The 21,451-nt window shown below is 53.4% G+C and overlaps 1 protein-coding gene across 10 annotated transcripts in view; it reads right to left on the reverse strand.

The window, feature by feature from the left end:
- CAPN15 (calpain 15) overlaps positions 1 to 20,785 on the reverse strand; it is a 66,963-nt gene extending 46,178 nt beyond the window's left edge. For 2 of the 10 annotated variants that reach the window (XM_054211892.1, XM_054211897.1), the window contains exons 1-4: positions 20,712 to 20,785; positions 14,567 to 14,966; positions 14,310 to 14,473; positions 3,235 to 3,551 (exon numbers count right to left, since the gene is read on the reverse strand). In XM_054211892.1, the coding sequence (XP_054067867.1) occupies positions 3,235 to 3,410 (176 nt within the window). In that variant the 5' untranslated portion in view covers positions 3,411 to 3,551; positions 14,310 to 14,473; positions 14,567 to 14,966; positions 20,712 to 20,785. Of the gene's footprint in view, positions 1 to 1,160; positions 1,460 to 3,234; positions 3,552 to 5,573; positions 6,078 to 9,341; positions 9,514 to 9,692; positions 9,839 to 10,493; positions 10,778 to 14,309; positions 14,474 to 14,566; positions 14,967 to 20,711 lie in introns of those variants that run through there. The other 8 variants (XM_054211896.1, XM_054211895.1, XM_054211900.1 and 5 more) reach the window with 8 other exon arrangements.
- Between the last annotated feature and the right edge of the window lie 666 nt (positions 20,786 to 21,451).

Below are 21,451 nucleotides of genomic sequence, written 5' to 3' on the forward strand. Positions count from 1 at the left end.
GACTAGGTGAGCAGAAACGCTCCCTTAAATCTCACCTGGGAGACAGTCCAGTGCCCTAATTCCCTCCTAACATCTTACTGATATGGAAGGACGGACACTGAAGAGCTGCCACCACCACTTCCAGCAGGAGGAGAAGCGACCATGAGCCCACACCTCCCAAACGATTCAATTGCAGCAGCAATTGGTGGTAGGAGATATGTCCTACCACCAGCACCTGGACTTGTGGCACTGCACTTTGCTGCTGTCAGCTTCATGAAGGGTTTGTCATGGCAAGAAGCTCGGCCGTGATGGGTCTGGAGGCTCAGCTGAACATTCTCATCCAACAACAGCCCAGGCCAAACACCTTTAAGCTTATGAGCAAGGAGCCACCAAAGGGCACCTGTAAATAAGCCAGAATTTGTCTGGCTACACCCAGCTACCAAGGAAGTATTTGAAAGGAACATCTTTGCCCTAAACAGAGATTTCAGCAATAAGATCCCTCTAACAAACACACACGTAACACTCGGTACCTTCAGTCTTCAAGTAGCTATGTCCTCCTGGCATGCTTGGGAAGGCAGGAACGCGCTCCTGTTTAAAAGGTGCGACGCTGACACATAGAAAGAGACTGTGCAGCCTGGCCCAGAAGAGACCAGGGACTCGAATCTGGATGTCACAAGACTACTGCTTCTGCCATTAAGGCCCTTTTTCCTTCTCCCTCCCTGTCCACCTGTCTCCAGCAGACAGGCAGCTCCAGAGCACCAGCCTCACCCAGACAACACAGGAGACAACACAGCCTCCTCTCAGCTTCTAGAATCTCAAAAGCCAAACAGCATGGATTATTCCCACCCAACCATGAGGGAAGCCTCCCCGAATTCCCCCACCAAGTACAGACCAAAGTCACTCGTGAAAGTACTCGCGTCCCTGTTTCCCTGCCAAGGGAGGTCTGCGTTCATCCCCGAGGCATGAGACAGAGCACAGCAGGCTTGGCTCTGTGCCACTCTAGAGCGGCCAAAGCATTATCAGCTCCGAAGGCAGCCACAGGCAGGGACAGGAAATCAGCAGGAAAAGCAAAGTCTATCCCAGAACTCCTGTCCAGCCTCAAATTGACTCCCCAGTACTCCACTTCCTTCCTACCCAACACAACTCCAGGGATGAGGATATTCAGAGGCAGGGTTACCTACCTGGACTTGTTCTATTGATCTACTTAATTTTTTAAAGGAATATATTTATCTGTTCCTCTCTGGAAATCAATCATCCGCTGCTTCTTCACCCTCTTGTTTCACCCGTCTCGCCATGGGAACAGCGGGTACTTTGATGCCTGACAGCCTGGCTGATCTCAGCAGGTCTTTTGAACCCACTTCCATAATCGCTGCCTAAAGCGAGTTCTTCCCACGCAATACACTGCTCAGCGAATCACGGCCAGTGATTTTCCTGTCTCCAGGAACCATGCAGCAATCAGCCGGGATGAGTTCTCTTCTCCCTTTAGCAGGGGAAATACATAATTATCAGAAAAACCACTCCTGTCCTAACAGGACACCGGCTTTATCTGCACTGAGACCGGCAGTTCCTGTTCTTGCCCCGACATCCGCTCCACCGTGAAGGCTGGTTCTGCAGGAAATTTATTTCCACGTGTCAAGATTTCACTTGGTTTCTCAAGCTTCTCCAAGCTACAGACTTAGAATCACGAGGGGTCTCAGCTGGCAAACATGAGGCTGCAGAGACACGACCTTTTCAGTGCCACCTTTGCACTGGGAGCTCCTAAACCCCAGCGCCGGCTGCATACGGCCACACCGGGGTATTCATCTCGTGGTGGGAGCCACCCACACCTTCCCCAACTCTTCAAGGCAACAGAGGCCAAACCAGCAGCCGGGAAGGAATAATCCCGCAGGAAGGACCCAGCTCTGTTGGCAGGATCCCTCTAAACAAGAGGGGACAAACCTACACAGCACAGATGACCGACCAGGACCGTGGGCCAGCCACAAAGGTTGGTCCACACAGCAACAGACACCGTGAACTGCACAAAACAGCCTTTTTAAAGGCCTCTTGGGCATTGCTAGGAACTCGAGTCCGTGACTGAGAGCAAAGACAACAGCTAATTGGTTTCACACCGTTACCAGCTCAACAAGGAAACCCAAGACAGGGCTACAAAGGAGCAAAGCGGGACGTTGTTTGCCCGGGGGTCTCCCGGAGTCGTGCACCAGACACCCTGAGGCAGCCTCGCTGGGATGTGCGGCAGCAGAGAGGTACAACAAAAAAAACCAAACGAGGACTACACAACAGATACTACATGGCCATCACAGCAAACGCCTCCAGTGGAAAGCCACAACAGCTCGGGGACACTCAGAAGCAAGCAGCTATTCCTAAAAGACTAGCGGCTCCAAACAGACTCAAGCAAGTACAAACACCCAACCAGGCCGGAATCTACACAAAGCAGGCATTAGGCAAAGGCTCAAATATTATTAGCACAAAACACGGCAGCCTCTGTAGCCAAGCCCCCGGGCAGAGGATTTTTAGATGCTTTTGACATACCTCTCAACCTGTCAGAGACTGAATGCAGGACGCCAGCCCTCCAACACGAAGAAAAATTCCTCACTGCCAAGTGGCTGATGGGGAAGGGGCAGAGGCAATGCCTCAGAGACATATTTGAGGGGCTGATTTTATCAAGGAGGGACAGAAACAGAGGGCTGGAAACACTGAGCTCTTTTTCAGAGGAACGCTGCTTTGGTGTCTTTCATTCCCCTGGATCTGGTATTGAAAAGCATTTCACTGCTTTTGCATGAAAACAGCTTTTCTTGCTCTTTTGACTTCAGAAATTCTTGCTACTTATCATCACCCAACCTGGAATGACAATCCTCCGCCTGTGACACTGTCGTGGTTTCAGGCTGACAGACACCTACAGTGTAGTGAGGCGGTGGGAAAGAAGAGGAGCCACAAGAACAGGGCAAACTCATTAAAGGAACTGAGATCCCATTCCCAGGCAGCCACCTTCCCAATTTAGGTGTGTGAGGAAGAGCTGGGATGAATCCTGCAGTCCATTCTGCAGGAGACATCAGCAGCCCTGTAAAAAGGACATGGCTTGGCATCACGCAAATCGGTGGAAATTCGCCTCCAGCTTTCAGGAGGAATTGAACTGAGCCTCTGAATGAAAGGACCTGACACCCAATAGGATGCAAAGCAACTTATTTCCCAAACGCACCGTCCCGGATTCAAGCTGAGAGGTAAGCAGGTAAGCAGGCTCCTTCCCCTCCTCCTTACCTTCGCACCCGGTGGTGTAAATGCTGATGCTGCCGCGTTATAAGGGCACTTTCCCAAACGGGGCCACTGTGACTACTCCTATACCAGCTCACGGCTGGGTGCCCCGGGTAGGGTGCGCTAGTGAAGCCATGGTCCGACTCCGTCTCTGCGGCCAGCGATGAGGCAGAGCTCCCCATGGTTCCCCCCCGCCCCCGGCCACGGATTTATCCTAGGTTAGGTCCAAGCCAGTGGCACGGGCAGTTCGGGTGGAACAGGCGAGGCGCTGCGGCATGGGCTGCTGTAAAGATCCCAACACACTGGAGAAAGGAAGGTCGGTTCTGATCAAGAGTTAAAAAAAAAAAAAACAAAAAAACAAACACAAAACAAACAAAAGAGAAAGGGGAGAAAAAAAGGAAAGAAAAAAAAAAAAGAGAGAAAGATAAGGTATGATTTAAGCAACAACCCTCCATTTTTAGCAGCCTATTAATACATGCTCTGACCAGGACCCCCATCCCAGCGCTCACTGGGATGGGAAAGGCCGTTTCACCGAATCCAGCTTTTGCTGCCTGGAGACGGGGAGTTACGGGGGCTGTAGAAGAGGCTCTCCCCAGTTAAGCACCTGGAGTTCCCAGGCTTGGGGCAGAGCCTGACCAGCGGAGGAGAGCACACCAGAGCCCAGCAGAAAGCCCTCGCCACCACAGTAGAGCAGCAGAAAAGGGGACAAGCAGGTCTCCCTTGGACCCCAAACCAGCAGCCCTTGGGAATGACACACACACAAAAAGGTTATTCTGAAAGCTCCAGGCTCCGACTGGCACACCAGGCTTTTAGTTACCTCGGCTACGAGGAGGACAATTTGATGGCTTGTATGCAGTGAGATTTTATTTTTCTTGTACGTAAAATAAAATATCCCTCTTTTCCCGTTCCCCACTAACACCACAGTAAAGCTGAAAGCAGAGAGACTGGGTATCTGCACAAGTATGTTTTCTGTGACGGTGCAATAACGTACTTCCTTTCAGCTCACACCAATTTTTAGCTGATCCTGAGCATCCCCTTGCCCACAGAAGCAGGTTTGGGGCTTTGACTGTTCTTCCTTTTCTCCCTTCTCTCTTTCCTACTTTTTTAGAATTTACTCTTTGAGCATCCTCACAGTTAAACCACAGAAACACTCCGTGTCCTCTAGTATTCAAAGAGGTTTAAAGCTACACATGTCTCTCCTTAAAGGAAAAAGGCACGGCAATCTGGATGTGTGTCAGGAGGAACGGACTGAGGGAATATTTAACAGAGCAAAAAAGAAGAAAGGAGGAAGAAGAAAAAATTAGCACAGCTGAGCTTATTCAATTACCCACCAGGATTTACAGATGAATGAACTGTAGAAAGACCTTTGCGAAGAAACTACTTTGGGCAGTAAAAAGGCTGAAACAAAGACTCCTAAAATACAGTTTTTCAATCCCAGGATTGTTCTAAGGGATCAAGAAAGGCCTTGATAGATAACAGACTCTCAAATGCGGCTGCTCAAGGAGCAGGTGCAGTTTTGCTACGAGCTTAATACCGGAACGTGCCTGCATTAGGCCATTAGCTGGAGAACGTTAACTGCTCTGCCGTGGTCTTTTTGTAACCTGCAAAGCCTCGACTAACCAAATAAAACTGAAAAAAAAAAAAAAAAAAGCCCAAGAACACAATTTTCCCTCCATCGATTTCCTCGTTTTAATTGGTTTGACAAACTGCTGTGCGTCAGCCATCGCATCTCCGCACTTTGCTTCCCGCTACCTGCCCAACAGCAAGATTTCACTGATTTTTGCAGATCCAGCCAAAACGGATCCCTGGTGCTTCCCCTCTCATTTCCTGCTATTCCAGCAGTTAATTTGTAACTAATCTGATTTTCTGGCTAAATGAAACCCACGTGATGTGAGGGGAAGAGTATTCCCAAGTATCTCCAGCTTAAGTCAAACTGGAGACACCAGTTGTCCCGCACCAACGGCCTCTCTGCCTTTCCTGCCGCATCCCTTGACGGCTCCCCCATAGCGAGCACAGCGGCAGCAAAGGCGCGGGGGCTGCAACTACGAGACCCGCTAGAAGAACGGACTCCGTCTCTCACTTCAAGACTTGGGTTCTACCACGAGAAAGTAAATAAATAAAGGCAAGATGGGTAGAAACACAGCCCCGTGCAGCTCACCGCAGGCTGGGCTAAACAGAAGACAGGATGCTCAGTCAGTTAATAGCCTTGAGCAGAGCTAAATTGCCAAATAAAGCAATTCCACAGGCTGGTTCGAGACCACTTCCTCAGCTGATTCTCAAGCTGGAAAAGCAGCACCCGTCTTTGCTTCCTCCTCCTCCACACGGAACCGCCAGTTTTAGCTCACCACGAGAGGCGAGAGACATGCCTGCTGCCCGCATTACTGCTGGCTCCCAACGTGGTGCTCGTGCCTTGCTCCGTCCTCCTCCACCGGGTCTGCACCAGGGAGAGGAGAGGCCGGGAGTCTTGTTTTAAAGCGGTGCGGTAAAACCCCAGGGTGGGTGGAGCTGGGGAGAGGAAGGGATCTATAAATAGGTGGAGGATAACCCGGCTAAGTCGTAGCGATCTCCAAGACTGTCTGGTCAAAGTGGGCTGCTTGGCTGCAAGCGCGGCGTGAAATCGGATTTCTCCAGGCAAAGCAGTAAATCCTTTTCTTCAGGGTCACCCCTGCCACCAGGTGAGAGCAGCCGATAAACAATATTTAGGGGGGAACGTCGGCCCAAGGAGCGGAGAGGGTGAACCGGTTCGAAAGCAGGAGGAGCGGCAGCGTTAGAGCCGGATGCAAAGCCTGTACGTGCTCACCACGCTGGGCCAGAAATCGCCTTTGGCCAATGCTAAGCAAACGAAGAGCCTGCAAGAAGCAAAGGTGAGAATGAAAACTACACCCTAGCGAGGGAAGGGGGTCAGTTAAAGAAGCCTACAAAGAACGAAGCCTCTCTGGAAGCAGACAGCCTTATTTTTGAGGAGCTTCTCGCACTGGGCAGGGAGATGCCCTGCACATTGCCCGTGCTCCACCGGGGGGGCTTCAGCTGCGGAAGGGAGCAAAGTGCCAAGAGCTGCTCTGCTTTGCCAGGAGGGAGCAGGATTTTCCTCCTAATTAATAAAGCGCTGCTTCCACCTATCTAATCACGAGAGGAAGCAACAATGCGAACAGATTGTGTGAAGTGTCTTGAGAAGGGTGGATCTCGCTCATGGAAATTAACAGTTAAGCACCTTAGCAAGATGCTGAGTTTGGATTTTGGTTTTTTCACCCCTTGCAGCTGCAATAATTACCGGGTTTCAATCGACACTATTTAACTGCTCCCAAAATATCGCTTCCAAAATAAAACCAGATTTGATGTTTCCACCTCCAAGCCACTTCACAGCCACTCGCCCTGATCTGTCGGATGCAATGCAGACCCTTCCTCAAATTGCCCCACCGGCACCCTGAGCAGCGGGCACTTAGAGCGAGTGCAGGATGGCAAAGCTTTCCCATGGAGGTTCCGCCTGCTGCCAGGACAGCCTGGATGCTTCCAGATAAACCCTATTCCTCGCCACCAGTCTGACCCTTTGGGCCCCAGCTCTTCTGTCACACCACCCAGAGCGAAACAGGCAGGAAGGGTGGGGATCTGGGGCTGCCCAACCCCCTTTCCTTCCCTCTGGCTCCAAAGTAGGTTTTGGCTCTGAAGAGAGAAAAAAAAAAAAAAAAAAGAAAAAAAAGAAAAAAGGCAACTAGCCCAAGTGTTTCAACCTATCTAGGAAGCTGCAGGATCAACTTTTCCTAGGATCCTCCCCGAGCTCTTCCCTTTGGCAGGCAGCAGGAAGACGAGACAGAGGTCCCTGGAGCTGCTCCAGCCCGCTGAGGAAGCCAGTAAGGCAGACTGGCCCCAGTTGGTCCCACGTGCAGGAGCCCCCTCCTCGTAATGGGATATCCCCCATCCTCCTTTTCTTATTAATTTATTCCTCCATGTGGCACAAGCCAGCTCAGCTCCTGCCTGAGCCTTCCGGTCTCTCTTAGTTCTCAGCCACCCAGACTCAGGGACAAGACTCTGTCACTTCATTAACTCCTCCACTCCCCCAGCCTATAAATAAAGTCACCTCTGAGCTACTCCCTTGCTCCAGGTAAGATCCAGGAATGAAAACACAGACATCCCACACACCAGACAGCTCTTGATCAAGATGCTGGGCCAGCAGCTAGCCCAGGAGAAGACACGCCATATACCTGGGGGAAAAACATCCCTCAAAAGCTGTGCCCAGAGGAAGCCACATAGCAGGAGGCTTTCTTCTAGGATTGAAGCTGCAAGTCCCAGCCCTTCTCTTCCCTCTGCTGAGTGAGCTCCCCTGCCTGGGGGCTGACTAAGACAGGCTGGGACCTGGTACCACCCTCAACAGCAAAGGAGGAGCTCTCTGCTCTCACTCACATGCAGGCTGCTGCTTGCTGGGAGAAACGAGGGTTCCCGAAGAGCTTTGGATGTCCAGTACCCACCCACAGCCCTGGCAGGAGCAGCCTCCTCTCTGGGGACTGCTGGATGGAACTCACACATCCTAAACACAAAGTAGTTCAGGGGCAGATGAGCGCAGCTGGAGGAGCTGCGGTTGGCTTGGGGCATCAAGCTGGAGGAGACCACTTCATAGAATCACAAGAATGGTCTGGGTTGGAAGGGACCTTAAAGACCATCTCATTCCACCCCCTGCCCTGGGCAGGGACACCTCCCACCACACCAGGTTGCTCCAAGCCCCCTCCAACCTGCCCTTGAACACCTCCAGGGATGGGGCAGCCACAGCTTCTCTGGGCAACCTGGGACAGGGGCTCACCACCCTCACAGCAAACAATTTCTTCCTCAGATCTCATCTCAATCTCCCCTCTTGCAGTGTAAAACCGTTCCCCCTTGTCCCATGGCTGCCCTCCCTGATCCAGAGTCCCTCCCCAGCTTTCCTGGAGCCCCATTAGGGACTGGAAGGGGCTCCAAGGTCTCCCCGGAGCCTTCTCTTCTCCAGGCTGAACCCCCCCAACTCTCTCAGCCTGTCACTTCATCATGAAGACATGCCCCTCTACTAATCTTGCCACCATGCACGGGAGGAGATCTCCCCACCTACCACCGAAGGAGACACGTGCTCACGGGGTCCGGGGCAAGCAGGGAACAGCGTGCAGGGATGGGTACGGTACACAGCATAAGACACACCAGCGCAGGAAGGTTACAAAGTCACAGAAGAGGCCAGGCACAGGATAACTGAAGAAGGATGCAGAGTGGAGGCCTGATGGTGGGCCGTGCCAACCACGCCAGGAAAAGAAGCTCAAGCATTTGTGTGCACAGCAGTGATAGACAGCAGGGTCCCAGCTCCACGAGGCAGGGTGGCAGCACCTGAGGACGTGCAAAGCCAGGTACGGGCTCCAAGCAGAGCGTGACTTGTATTCACCAGGCTGAGGTGACCCTGATAAAAGAAATAACCCCTGGGGAGGAAGGGTGAACAATCTCTCTTCTTCCACAAGGCAGGGGGGAAAGAACAGAAAAGCAACAAGCCATCCACCTCAGACAGATGCAGGACAGACTGAAATCCAGGATGCCAAACACTGACCCAGCGAGAGGTCTACGGCTCAAAGTGCAGCAAGAGCTTCCATGATCACCCGCGGGACCCCTGTTGTAAAGCCACCGAGCAAAATGGGATGCTCCGTGCTGAACAGGCACCTTGCACGAAGCTCCTGTCTTGGTGACAAGAAACAAAGTTTTCCTGCCCTTTCTTCCTGTCCTCACCTGCCAAGCCAGCACTACAGGGCAGCCCGAGTGCTGCAGTCTTGGCAGGAAACTCAGGTGTCAGCAAGTTCCCGTTCCTCGCAAAGCTTCTGGCAGGGAGGGGTGGGAAGGTACCTCCAAGGACAGACAGAGGCATAGCTATAACAGGAAGGACGGGCCAGCGGTTGGTGCGCTCAACTGGGACGTGGGAGGCTTCTTCAACACTCCTGCTGGACCACGGAGCTCCCTGTGCCACTCGGGGCATAGTCCTGTGGCTCAGAAAGCACCGCTCACCTCCCAGGGCCAAGAGGTCTTCAGGTTCGCAAGGCACTAGGGCGACAGGCAGCGCACAAGCACCGCAAATGGAGGAGAGGGAAATGGGGAGAAGGGTAAAAATTACCCACCTGAATGTTTGGCGTGGGGTAGCTGGGCTGAGAGGAGAGAGGCCAGTCAGATGCTCTGGCCTTAGAGGAAATCTAAGGGACTGGAAGCTGCAAATGAGCTGTTTTCCAGATGACAGTGAGAAACAAGATTGGTGCGCTACTTGCCGAGATACCATTAGATGAAGTTAGCTGCCTGGAAACAGATTTCCAGATGGGCTGTTAATGACGTAACAAGATAATTTAACCTGGAGTCCTAGACCAGCACAGAGCAGGACCTCACGCTTCATGCTACGCTTTAGCAAAGTCCAGAACAGCAGCACATCTTTCTGGCCACGGACATTAACATGCAAAGGCAAGCTTGTGGATCTTTACCTTCTTCCAGCTGCCTTGAAACTGGTTCTGGCTCAACTTTAACAGAGGAGTAACTCATACACAGCAGCTGAGTTGGGCTGAGCTGCATTTAATGCCCAGCACTGACTCTTCATAAGTATGCAGGCAGAGGAAGAGGCGTCCAAAGCCTGAAGCAAAAGATTGATAGGAAAAGTAGATTTATTGTACAGGCAGCTTAGCCACAAAGCAACTAGCATCAAAGTCTGACAAAAGTTTCCTCTTCTCCCTTGCACAGGACGCTGTAAACCAGTGATAGATTATCCAGTGAGCTACTGGAAATCTATCACGGTCACTTTGAGAGAGGAGATTATACAGATCTGAAAGGGCAACCAACACCTTAATTACAGGCTACAGGGAGAAAAAGAGGGAGAAGCAGTGGAAGGTTTCTTCAAAATAAGGGTGAACTTCAAAATCCATCTCCATCAACAGCTGAAGAGCAGGAAGGTCCTTTTCTGAATAAACATGAAAATAGCAACAAAGGCACTGCCGAAGAAGGGTCTGAATGCACACACATTCAAAAAAAAAAAACCAAAAAACCAAACCCACAACCAAATCTCTGAAACCCTGGTGCTCCATTAAGTCAATTAACATTGCTTCAATGAAGTGCAACGAGCCGCTTGTATCCTCCAGTTTACTGGCCAATTGTGGCTGACTTTTGAGTGCAGCGTTAACAAAAGCGTGTGGGGGCTGGCACGGCTCATCTCATTAGCAACATCGCGGTAATGCCACAGAAAGACAGACAAGGGGAAGAAACAAAAACAAGACAAGCCAACAGCATCCAACCTTGGGAAGCTTTACCAGCGGATCTCATTTCCAGATCTCTTCCTCCTCGTATTTCTAATCCCCGTAGCAGAGTTCTGTCATCCTACTCAGCTCACAGGCTGCCCCAGCTACAAAACACGCCAGGCTGAAAAATCACCTCGACAGACTGCCTGCTGAGCCTGGTTGCATTATGAAAACAGGAAGCTTTTACTTGCCTGCCACCAATATGCTATGGATTTAAAGGGAAGCAGCATAAGCAGGGATGCTTTGCAGGAAGAACACACACACGGGACTCTTGCCAGAAAAAATGCATCTTGAGTAACACATGTGCTCTTAGTTTCCTCTTTTTTTTTTTTTTTTTTTCAGAAAGGTTTAACTACACTCTGGGTTACCCAGCAGCAATAAAACATTTCTTTCCCCTTTCTCACTTACAGCAGAGTGTTGATTGGTAAACAGCAGATCTTCCTGTCTGAGGCTGTGCCAGCCTGTGCAGAACAGAACTGTTGTTATTGCACATTCACAGCTAGAGATAAACATGAATAAGAGCCACGAGAAAAAGCCAGGCACTGGCTCTTCAATACATTGCTTTATCAGGTTCACCTTGATTCAACTGTTTCTGCCAACATCTCTCTCTCCTGAAGGGGCAAGACGGCACAAGTAGCAAGGACAAACATTAAAAAAGACAACAGAAGTGACAGTAGCGCAAAAAGTGCTCTTCTGTACTCGCTAATGTTCACAAACTGTGCAGCTCAGAACTCCACCTGCACTTAAAATGCTCAAAAGCACAACACTTAAATAAATGGGCCCAGCAAAACCAACCTCCCAAAAAGAAGCAATGGAAAAACAAAGTAGCTTTCAACACATTTCTCAGGACAAATCTGCATCGGGAGTCACCACTGGTGCAGGACATAAAGTTCCAGTGAACCAGGGAAGGAAAAGAATTTGCAAGTCATCTCTTATCTGCAAGATGACACTCTGCAACGGCACAAGTACAATAAACCAGCCCAGGAAAACTGGATACTGGAAGCCAGAGGAGGGTTTCTAACCTTTCAAAGAGCAGATCTCTGGACCAGCTGCTCCAGAAGCACCGGGGAAAAAAAAACCGAGTTAGATCCAACAATTAGTTCCTGGACAAGTTCATGACCTGCACAAGATGACTGTCTTCAGCAGTAGGGAACTGGACTTGATGACCCATGAAGTTCCTCCCAATCACTCGGCAAGCTGAATTTGTAGAGGGCCAGAGGTGCCCAGGCATCGCTCAAACACAAGGTCATACCCAAAAGGTCATCAGGGATTGTATCTTCAGATCATGCTAAGCTGACAGATAAGCAGATGAAGAGCTGGCCACTGCAGAAGGGAGGGGAAGAGAGTTGCACCAAGAAGCAGAGTCTCACAGCCAGTGAAAACCCAGGGCACGGACGTGGAAAGCAGTGTCTCAGAGACAGGAGGTGGAGGCGATGTCCCCTGAGCACACTGTCCCCAGACACTCCAGCCACAAGCTTTAATTCTAACACAGATTAGACAGACAGTAAATATGCAATTCGTCCAAGTCACATCCAGCTGCACCCCTTGCTAGCCAGAGCTCCCAGCCTTCACCACACTGCCCCGTCCTGAGCCACAAGGGCCCTTCACAGGGGCAGCAGTTCCTGGGTGCCTCCTCCTGCCATTTGGACTTTCCCAGCTTCACTGGACACCACGTCCCAGTTTCCAACCAGCTGGCCTAGATTTAAACCACCACGTCTCTGGCTGGGCCTCAGGCAAGCGCAGAGGTAGGATACGCCTGACAGACAACAGTGGCATTTGGCATTTCCATCAGAAACAACCGGGAGATAAAAGCATTAAGAATTGCCGAGAACTGCACAAGAGGCTGCCGCCTTCTCCGCGAGCACAGGGAACCAGGAGAGCACAGGGAAGCTGGGACAGGGAGAGTGAAACCCAGAGGGGACAGTTTCTCTTTTAGCACAGCTCAGTTTGATAACCTGATGGGGGAGCAACACGTTACTGCTCACCCCTCTCCTCCTCCACATTACACCCGTACTGTCCTGGGCCATCCAGGTGACGCGGTTTAGTGATGGTTTTTGTCAGGGTTGGGTTGATGGTTGGACTTGATGATCTGACAGGCCCCTTCCAACCGAGGCAATTCTACGATTCTGTGATCCTGAAAAAACCCATGAATCTTTCTGCACGCTGATGTTGTAGCCGTGCTATTATTTCTGTTAGGAGACGATATTGTAATTGAAATTATATGACTGGAATAACACCTGGTACAACTGAAGTGACATATATAAGAGTGCCTGACGCTGTTACATATGACAGTGACACTACGATACTCCCCTTTCCTCACCAGAGGAGCTATACTGGCTTACTGTCTCCGTCACAAGCGGCTCCTCTTCTGCTACACCAATATAGCTGAAACTGTAGGATGTGTTCAATTACACAACGCCTTAAGCAATATTTGCCCATGAGAGCATTTATTTGAACAAATATAATGATCACATGAGGAAAATGCTGTACTCCAAGATGAGAGGGCTGAAACATAATGCAGATGCTTTGAGAATGAAGCTGCCTTTGCTACGGCAAAGCCAGCCCTAATGGGCCATCCAAGACACCTCCCCGCAGAGTGACGGAGCTGGCCTCAACCCAGACCAGCTGGCTGCATCCTGAACCCACGTCAACCCGAACAGGCAGATGGAGAGGAGATCACGTTACAGGAGTCACTCTCAAATGCCTTGCAAGACATATCCAGCTGCCTTAACCTCCTGTGGTGCTCCAGACCCCCAACCTTCCCTCCACCAGGCTCTGCTGGCTAAGGCATGCTGCATGGCAGGGTCAGGCAACGGGAACAAGGGCTTTGCACACCTGAAGTAGCATTTACAAAACACTCCAAGGCTGCATCAAAACCGATCCAAGAGCAGGAACGTTACTTCATCCCTCCCGCAGTTGAGAGCTAGCCATGGCGCAAATCTCAGCCGACATCTGCCTGGTCACAGCCACCACTCAAAGACCACCGTGCTCACAGCCTGGCTTCATTGACCCCGAACGGTAAGAGATTCCTACAGACCTTCTGCTGAAGCTGGACACCAAAGTTGCACAGAGACTCCAGCTCGCCCATATGCATCCAGGCAGACCAGATCGGCCAACACACAGCACACCAGTGTCCATTCAATTAAACCAAAGCCCTGGCCTGGATAGGGCCACATCAGCCTGGCTCATTTGAACGCAAGACCATCACCATCAGATGCTCTCCTGCAGCGGACACTGCAAGCATATCCTGAAGGTACAAGCTCAGACTGGCTTCTCACCACCTTGTCCTGTCTCTGCAGAGCAGGCTCTGAATCTCCAGGCTGAAAGCAGCCCAGCCACATAAGGTACACCACAGTCATCTCCCTGTCCCAGTCCTGGGCTGGGAACTGCCGCAGCACTGTGGTTATTGCAGGCAAAGCAATGCAGAGTTTCTCAGATTAATGTATTTCCCTGCCCTTGCATTGCCTCAAACACACCCTGGGACAGTCACACAGTTTCCACAGCTTAAGATTGCGACGTCCTGGAAGACCCCACATTTTCTCTTCCACTCTTACAGTTTCTCCTTCGCCATGAGAAAACCAGGGGACACCAGTATCCCCACCCATAAGAGCACGTGGCCTTCACGCACGCAGACATTGAGGAGAGGGAAACACTCAAAGAAGGAAACAAAACAAGGAAGAAAGACAAGTACGACAGGCGTGGGAGACAAGAAGCGGGGTAACCGTGCTTACGAACCAGAGGAGAAAAGCTTTTTTTCCTTTCAGCCCCTCCCAGCCCAGCACAGAGCCCGCTGCAGTCAGAAAAGCCTCTTACCCAACACGGTTTCTGCTCTGCAGGTCCCAGTTGGTGGGAGGTCAGCCTGGCGTCCCTGGAATCGAACGGCTGCTGTTGGCACCGGCTGAGCGGCCCGCTTGGAGGAGCATGCTAGACGGTCTCTGCACACCCCGTCTGTTCAGAGGAGCGGCTGCTGCACCAAGCTGGGGAACAGAGAGGAAAGGCAGGCACGTAAGAATAAATGGCTGCTGAGACTCCAGGCTGAGCAGCATCTCGCACCAGCGCACGCAACCAACCTCACATTTTAGGTCACTCAATCAGCATCCACTTGAACTTGAGCTCTCAGAAGCCTCTGTGCTTCCCGCGGCATCCAGCTGGCGACGGGCTGGAGCTCGGTCCCGCCTGGAGACAGGAGCCACTCTGTTGTGGGTCGACTCAGATTCTTCACTTGTGGTTTCAGAACCTTTGGCGGTGACTTTATAGTTCTGTTCCCACCACTGGCCTTACTCTCCCTGACGGCAGCTGCTGCTTAGCATTCTGGCGAGAGCTGTCGTCGTAGCAGGTAACACAACACCTCAGGAGCACAGCGGGATCTTAACGATAAGGATTCTGGACAGCTCTCGACAATTAGCAACAGGGCAGGATCTCCCAAGGGGTCTGGATGTGAACGCAGGGACGTCTGGAGGGGCACACTGCCTGAATGTTCAAATGAAGAAACAGATGTTAATTACTCCGCATGGCCAGGACATCGTTAGCAGTTACATCGACTGGATATTCAAAAGTACAAATTCCTCTGATTATGTCAAATGTGCCCATCCCACCCCCAGAAGGCATTGCGTTTGAGTACTCGCCTTGGCAAACCTCCCTCCCCCAAGACATTTCCTCTTCCCCCTTCATATTCTCTGCTCTCCAAACAACCTCTTTTAATGAAATTTATACTTTGCGAAAGCACTGTCTCCTTTGGGACGGGCTTTTATCAGACGGAGGCAACAAGAACCCTTATCCATAACTGTCTGGCTCACCAGCACTCTCTCACTTTCTCTATTTTAGATTGGGGAGGGCACAATAAAGCAAAGAAGGATTCAGCCAGAACAATGTGATCGCTGAGCCTCTTTGGGAGCGCAGCAGCAGCACGCAAGAGCCACAGACCTGGTTCTGCCCCCGCCATCTTGCCCGCTCTCCCCACAGCCACACCACCAGGTGCGGCACGATGCCCCTCGGGCAGGTTATGGTCAATTCACAAAGAGCTTTTCTCTTCCAGCGCTCTGCACCCCTGAGATTTCCAGGCAGTGGGGAAAAGACGACCTGTGGTAGACACCTGGGCACGTGCCACTAATGGAATCAAACTAGCAAATGTTCCAGAGCGTGCAAGAGACACCACTGCGGGACCAGCAAAAAGTAAATAAGGGAGTGACTAAGGTTCAAAAGGACCAGCCTGATTCTTTTAGCCTAAGGGTCTGTACAGCACTGGCTAGGTAGGGAACTCCAGGCACACAGCTTCTCCAGGGCGCCCAGTCGAGCCGCTCCCGCTCATTGGAAAGGCTTAAGGCTTACGAGAGCTAAAGAGACCGAGACAAACGCCAGAGGACAGAGGACCACAAATGCCTACATCAATCTACGTGACACCACGTCATTTTTCTTGCAGGAGACGTGGTTGCACACGCATGGGCTAGGAAGAGAAACCGCTTAACACCCAGCAGCTTAAAATAAAGCCTTTTGGCTGTGCTGAAATTCCAAGGACTGTCCGAGCTCTGCCCGCTGGCCTGAGTCTTGCGGGCAGGTGACCGATGTGGACAAGCTGGAGAGCAAGACCTTGACCACAATTGGTGCTGCAGCCTCGCCAGAGAGCAGAGCTGCCCCAGCGGGGAGGATACGGCCCAGCACACAAGGACCCTTGTGATGTCTTCCCACTTCCACGGACCAGCACAAAGACGGGGGAGTTAACTTGTGCCCTGGCAAAGCTGTCTGAGAGTTAGCTCCTCTGCAAACCCTTTTGTTACGTGAGCAGAAGGACCTTCTGCTGTCAGAGGAACACAACACAACGCAAGTTGGGAAGCTGCCTGTGATATCCTCAGTAAACCAAAATCATCTGGGCTGGCGCTGGGAACAAGATGCTGAAGGGGAAACTTTGGTGCCGCAGGCAGTGCCATGTTAGAAATGCAGCTGGGCAGTATCACCGGAGGGGGACGACAGCTTTTTGTAATGTCTCGATCTCTATTTTACCAAAGAGAGCATGTATTGATAACCCTGCGGCTTGGGTAAGGGCTGCTAACCCCAGGAGTGGGGCGAGAAACCAGCCTGGCCCCCCTGCCACAGTGCAATCACCACTTCCTCTAACGCCGATGCTGATCAGACCCACAGCGTTTAGGCTTGCTACAAACGGGGCTGCATTGCAGGAACAGAAAAGCTATTTCTTTTTTTTTTTATTATTATTTTTATGAATACACATTAGAGTTTACACCACTGGCAAAGCGCACAGGCACGCATTTGGAGAGGAACAGAGATATGGTTGCAATACTCTTTTTAATGTGCAAGCCTAAAGACTCGGCTTCAGTTTTTAGAAATCAAACTTGATCATCTCAAGCTGGCAAAAATAGCCCCGTGTTCCCTCAAGTTATTTTCTTTTCAACGAGGCAGGGTACAGCACAATAGGAAATATCAGCAGTTATGTACTCAACCTCCAGAAACCCAAAGGGCCAATTCTAGCAACCCACGGCAGCTTTCCAATCCTCCCTGATCTATTTGCCGGAATTAGACTGAAAAGCATGCTGCCCCCAAGCCATTCAGCAAACTCCACGTCCCGCTAATTACATCAATATAAATGTATTATCTTGGCTGTCAAACATCGGCTGCCTGAACAGGACAACGCTCTGCAATATAAATGCAGGAAAACAATTGCTCTTTCTGCTGGTGACACATTTCTTTGGATCTTATTTCCTTTCCAGGGCTCCCCCTTCTCCCTTCTGCCCAGGCACCAGGGCAAGCAGCATTTTTTCCAGAGCAAGAGGAAATGGCACACAAAAACCCTCCTCATCCTCTAAGCGACCAAACACAAGCAAATTTCGGGAACGCCACCGGCATTTCCTATCAGCCCAACCTGAGAGCTGCCAATGCACGGGGAGCTGCGAAGGCAAGAGTTAAACGTTTCTCGTGCTCAGGCAACAGCCCTTCTGCCTTCCTTGGCTCCTTCAGCTGCCATTGCTAAATACAAGGCGAGCGACAGCACTCCAAATAGCAACGAGAGCACGAAAGAAATTTGGTAGGAGCATCCATCCTGCTCCTCCCTGCCTGGCTGGGTGACGGTGGCCTGGGAAGAGCTGCGTGCTCTGGCAGGGTCCAACAGCAACCAGCACGGCCGAGGCAAACGCGGGCAGATCCGGGAGGCTTCTGGGGAGCAGGCAGGCAGCACATCTCGCTCTGAAGAGTAGGATTATGACGGAAAACGAGGAGGAAGCCACTGACTCACCTGTCCCACCCGCATAAGCAGCTTTCTCAAGGCTGCACTGTATATGACCTTTCTCAGAGCCCCACGTTCCAGCAAATGGGCTGTTCACAAGTTTCCTGCCAGCACTGGAGAGAGCTGCCTCGGCAGGACACCGGGCTCCGACACACGCTTTCCAAACCAGCCTCCTCTCTCCCTGCCCTCAGGTCTGACCACAGGCAGCCCCAGCCCTTCGCTCCAGCCTCCCCCTGCTTCGAAAAGACCCTCACTCGGAGAAATGCCACAGGATCCGTTCCTTCCCCGATCCCTCCGCTCACAGAAAGGGTCAGAATAAACCCAGAAATGAACAAAAGCCTCAGATGAAGGGGGAAGATGGGAGGAAAAAAGCATTTCTCCCGCTTGCACCTCACCTGATGAGGTCCCTGCCGGCAGAGATCAGCACGGCCGCGTCGGCCGGCCCAGGGACTGCCTGGGTCTCTCTTGAGGCCTCACGTGCAACCGCTGCAAACTTGGCAAGCTCCCACAAAATCTCCAGGACGGATGAAAGCAGCGCATTTTCCACAAGATAAAGCCAATCGTGCTGAGCTGGCTGAGGCAGCACCAGGGCCCAGGCTGTTTCCCTCTGCAAAGCCAGCAGTATGCAGAGAAAAGATAAAGGGTGCCCAGAGCAAAGATAAAGGGCACCCAGGAGAGCCAGGGAGGGGTAACCAGTGCATCTCATAAGACCATCCAGGCCCCTCCATGGGGTCACCCAGCCCTTCCGCTACCGGGAGACAGCTTCAAGCCTGGGCAGGACGCCCGACCTTTTTTATGTGCAACTTTAGCAGTTTTGGTTCGTTTTCTGACTCAAAAGACGTTATGCCTGGCCCATTCCTCGGGTTCCCTTACACACCAAGTCACGAGGTTCAAGGAAGCTGCATCCTTTCCTGCCAAAGCAATATGGCTTCGCAAACACAGCAAGTCGCATCAAACCTTCAAAAGCCTCTCCAGCCCTCCAACCCCAGCTGGGGAAGGGAGCAATGTTGGGTCTTGCCTTCTGCCTCCAACTCTTAAAGCCTGGGACACAAACAGAAGCTGATGCAACTTTAAACTAGTTAATATCCCCATGAACATAAAATCACGGTAATTTGAATGATGACTCTCTGGCATGTGTTACGCTACTGCAGCTCCTTCCTCAGGCAGAGCTCAGTCCTGGTTCACGCACGGGCACAAGCCAGGCTGTTCGGCAGTGGGTCTCAAGAAACGGCCATGCAAAAGCCACCAGCAGACTCACAGCATCATAGAATGGTTTGGGTTGGAAGGGACCTTAAAGCCCACCCAGTGCCACCTCCTGCCCTGGGCAGGGACACCTCCCACCACACCAGGTTGCTCCAAGCCCCCTCCAACCTGCCCTTGAACACCTCCAGGGATGGGGCAGCCACAGCTTCTCTGGGCAACCTGGGACAGGGGCTCACCACCCTCACAGCAAGGAATCTCAGGAGGCCCGTCTGCCACTTGGCCACCCTCCCACCACGGATCTGCTCCAGATTAGGAAAGGTGGCATCTCCCACAGAGTACAGCCCTGAAGCACAAGTCCCTAAGCATCCCAGTTGACAATGTGCAAAGTATGGCAAGATCTCTGTGTTCAGATCGACAAGGGCAACAGTCTGCGATCTGCAACCTATCTCCATCAGCCATCTCCACCTTGGCTCCCTCTAAATGCATCTCCTGGTCTCCAGTACCTCCTGACCGACCCGCAGCAGTGCACCACTGTCCCCGCACGAACGCCCCAGCCCACGTACAGTAAGCACTTCTCAGATAACCTTCTGTCCGACCATGAAAAACCACCCATCCGCATCCCAGGCCTGAAGGCCTAACAGAGTGCTGAGCGCCAGCGGAGATTTCGATCTGAAAAAGGGCTTGGAGGAAACAATCTGACATTTCAAACGCAGCGCGTGCATCACTCCATCTCCCCCAACAGTTCACCAGATGACCACCCCAAAACATTCAGTTCCCGGTGCTTGGGAGGGAAGAGCTGTACCCCAGCAGCTGGCGCAGGGGGGAGAGGAGAGCTGCTGAGAAAATGGAGAGGCTGGCCAGCATACAGAGCCTTTTCCAGCTGCTCTAACAGGCTTCTGCATCCAGGGTCGGCAGGCTGACACACTTAGAACTGCAGCTGAGCTGACGTGCGGTAAAATCCAGGGGTCCTGGCAAGGCATCGGGGCCCAAACAGCCTTAGGCTGCTTCAGAGAACCAAGCACAAGAGCCAGCCAACCAATTCCGAAGGGCAAACTCGCAAATGCTTCAGAAACTCTGCGCAAAACCCCGCTTAGCCCCCAGCAGCCGGGTTTCTAAGCTGCATGTTGGAGCGCAGACTGAAGGACGGGGGTCCCCGGTTCTGCCGGGAGCTCTGCCGTGGCCCCGTGCCGGCCCTCAGCCGTGCCCGTTAACCGCCATGGCGATGCCGCCCTGCCCGAGCGGCACCGGGAGGCTCGGTCAGCCCCTACCCTGAGCGGAGACAGGCCGGGGAGCGACTGCAGCGCGGGGGTGCACGAAGCCTCCCCCGTCTCCCCGGGGACCCTCCAGTTGGTTAAAACTGAGGCGGGACGAGGTTTACCCGGAGGAAGGGATCTGAGGTACTTGGGGGGCAGCCGCAGCCCCCGGCTCACCTCACCGACCCCCCCAGCAGCCCCAGAGCCCCGCGGCGGGATCCCCGGCACCAGGTCCCCCCTCAGCAGCGGGACCCCCGGCGCCGGGTTCCCCCTCAGCAGCGGGACCCCGGGCACCATGTGTATCCCTCCCCCCCCCGCGCCTCCCCGGCCTCCAGGCCCGGCTCCCGTCGCCCCCCCGCGGCCAGCCGGGCTGGGGCCCACCAGCAACAGGTTGTGCGGGGCGGCCCGGGGGAGGCCGGGGCCCAGCCGGAGGCTCCAGCCGGGAAAGCCCTAAGCCGGCGGCGCCGCTGGGAGCCGCGGCGGGAGGCCCCAGCCGGCCCGTCCCCGCCTCCCCCCGCCGTCGCTTACCTGGGGATGAAAACGGCCGCGCTGCTGCTGTCGTCCCCCCCCCGCCCCGGCCCCGCACTTTCCCCCGGGCAGGGCAACTTCGACCCCCTCCCTCCCGCCTGCCCGCCCGCCGCGGCGCCCGGCCGCTCCGCCGGCGCCTTCCTCCCGCTCGGCCGGCGGCCCGGCCTGCCCCGGAGTCCCTGAGCCCGCCCTTACGCCGCCGCCGTGGCGTAGCGCCCCGTTCCGGCCTGCGGGCGCTACGGCACGGAAACAGCGCAGAGCGCGTCGTGAATAGGGCGGGGGGACTACAAGACCCGAGGGGCGCCGGGCGGAGGAAGCGGAAGACGGCGGCGGAGAGGGGCGCGCCGGGAGCGGTGGTTCGAGGCCGGGGCGCGGCCGAGAGCGGGGGGTTCCCCGGCGGGAGCGGCGGAGGGATGCGGCGAGGGGCGGCCGGTAGCGGGGGGCCCTGCGGGGAGGGTGAGGACTACAACTCCCAGGGTGCTTTGCGTGGCGGGGGAGAGCGCCCCCCCCCTCGGCCGGGGGTTGCACCCCGGGCGGGGGGCGTCCAGGCCGGGCCGGGGCTGGCGGGCCCCGGGCGAGGGGTCAGTCGGGGCCTGGGGCTGCAGAGGTGGTCACAGCACCACGGCATGGCGGGGGGAAGGACCCTCGGAGATCATCCAGTCCAACCCCCTGCCAGAGCAGGGTCACCCAGAGCAGGTGGCACAGGAACGCGTCCAGGCGGGTTTGGAATGTCTCCAGAG

The sequence above is a fragment of the Rissa tridactyla genome, chromosome 8, assembly GCF_028500815.1.
Source record: "Rissa tridactyla isolate bRisTri1 chromosome 8, bRisTri1.patW.cur.20221130, whole genome shotgun sequence".
In the NCBI taxonomy this organism is placed as follows: domain Eukaryota; kingdom Metazoa; phylum Chordata; class Aves; order Charadriiformes; family Laridae; genus Rissa; species Rissa tridactyla.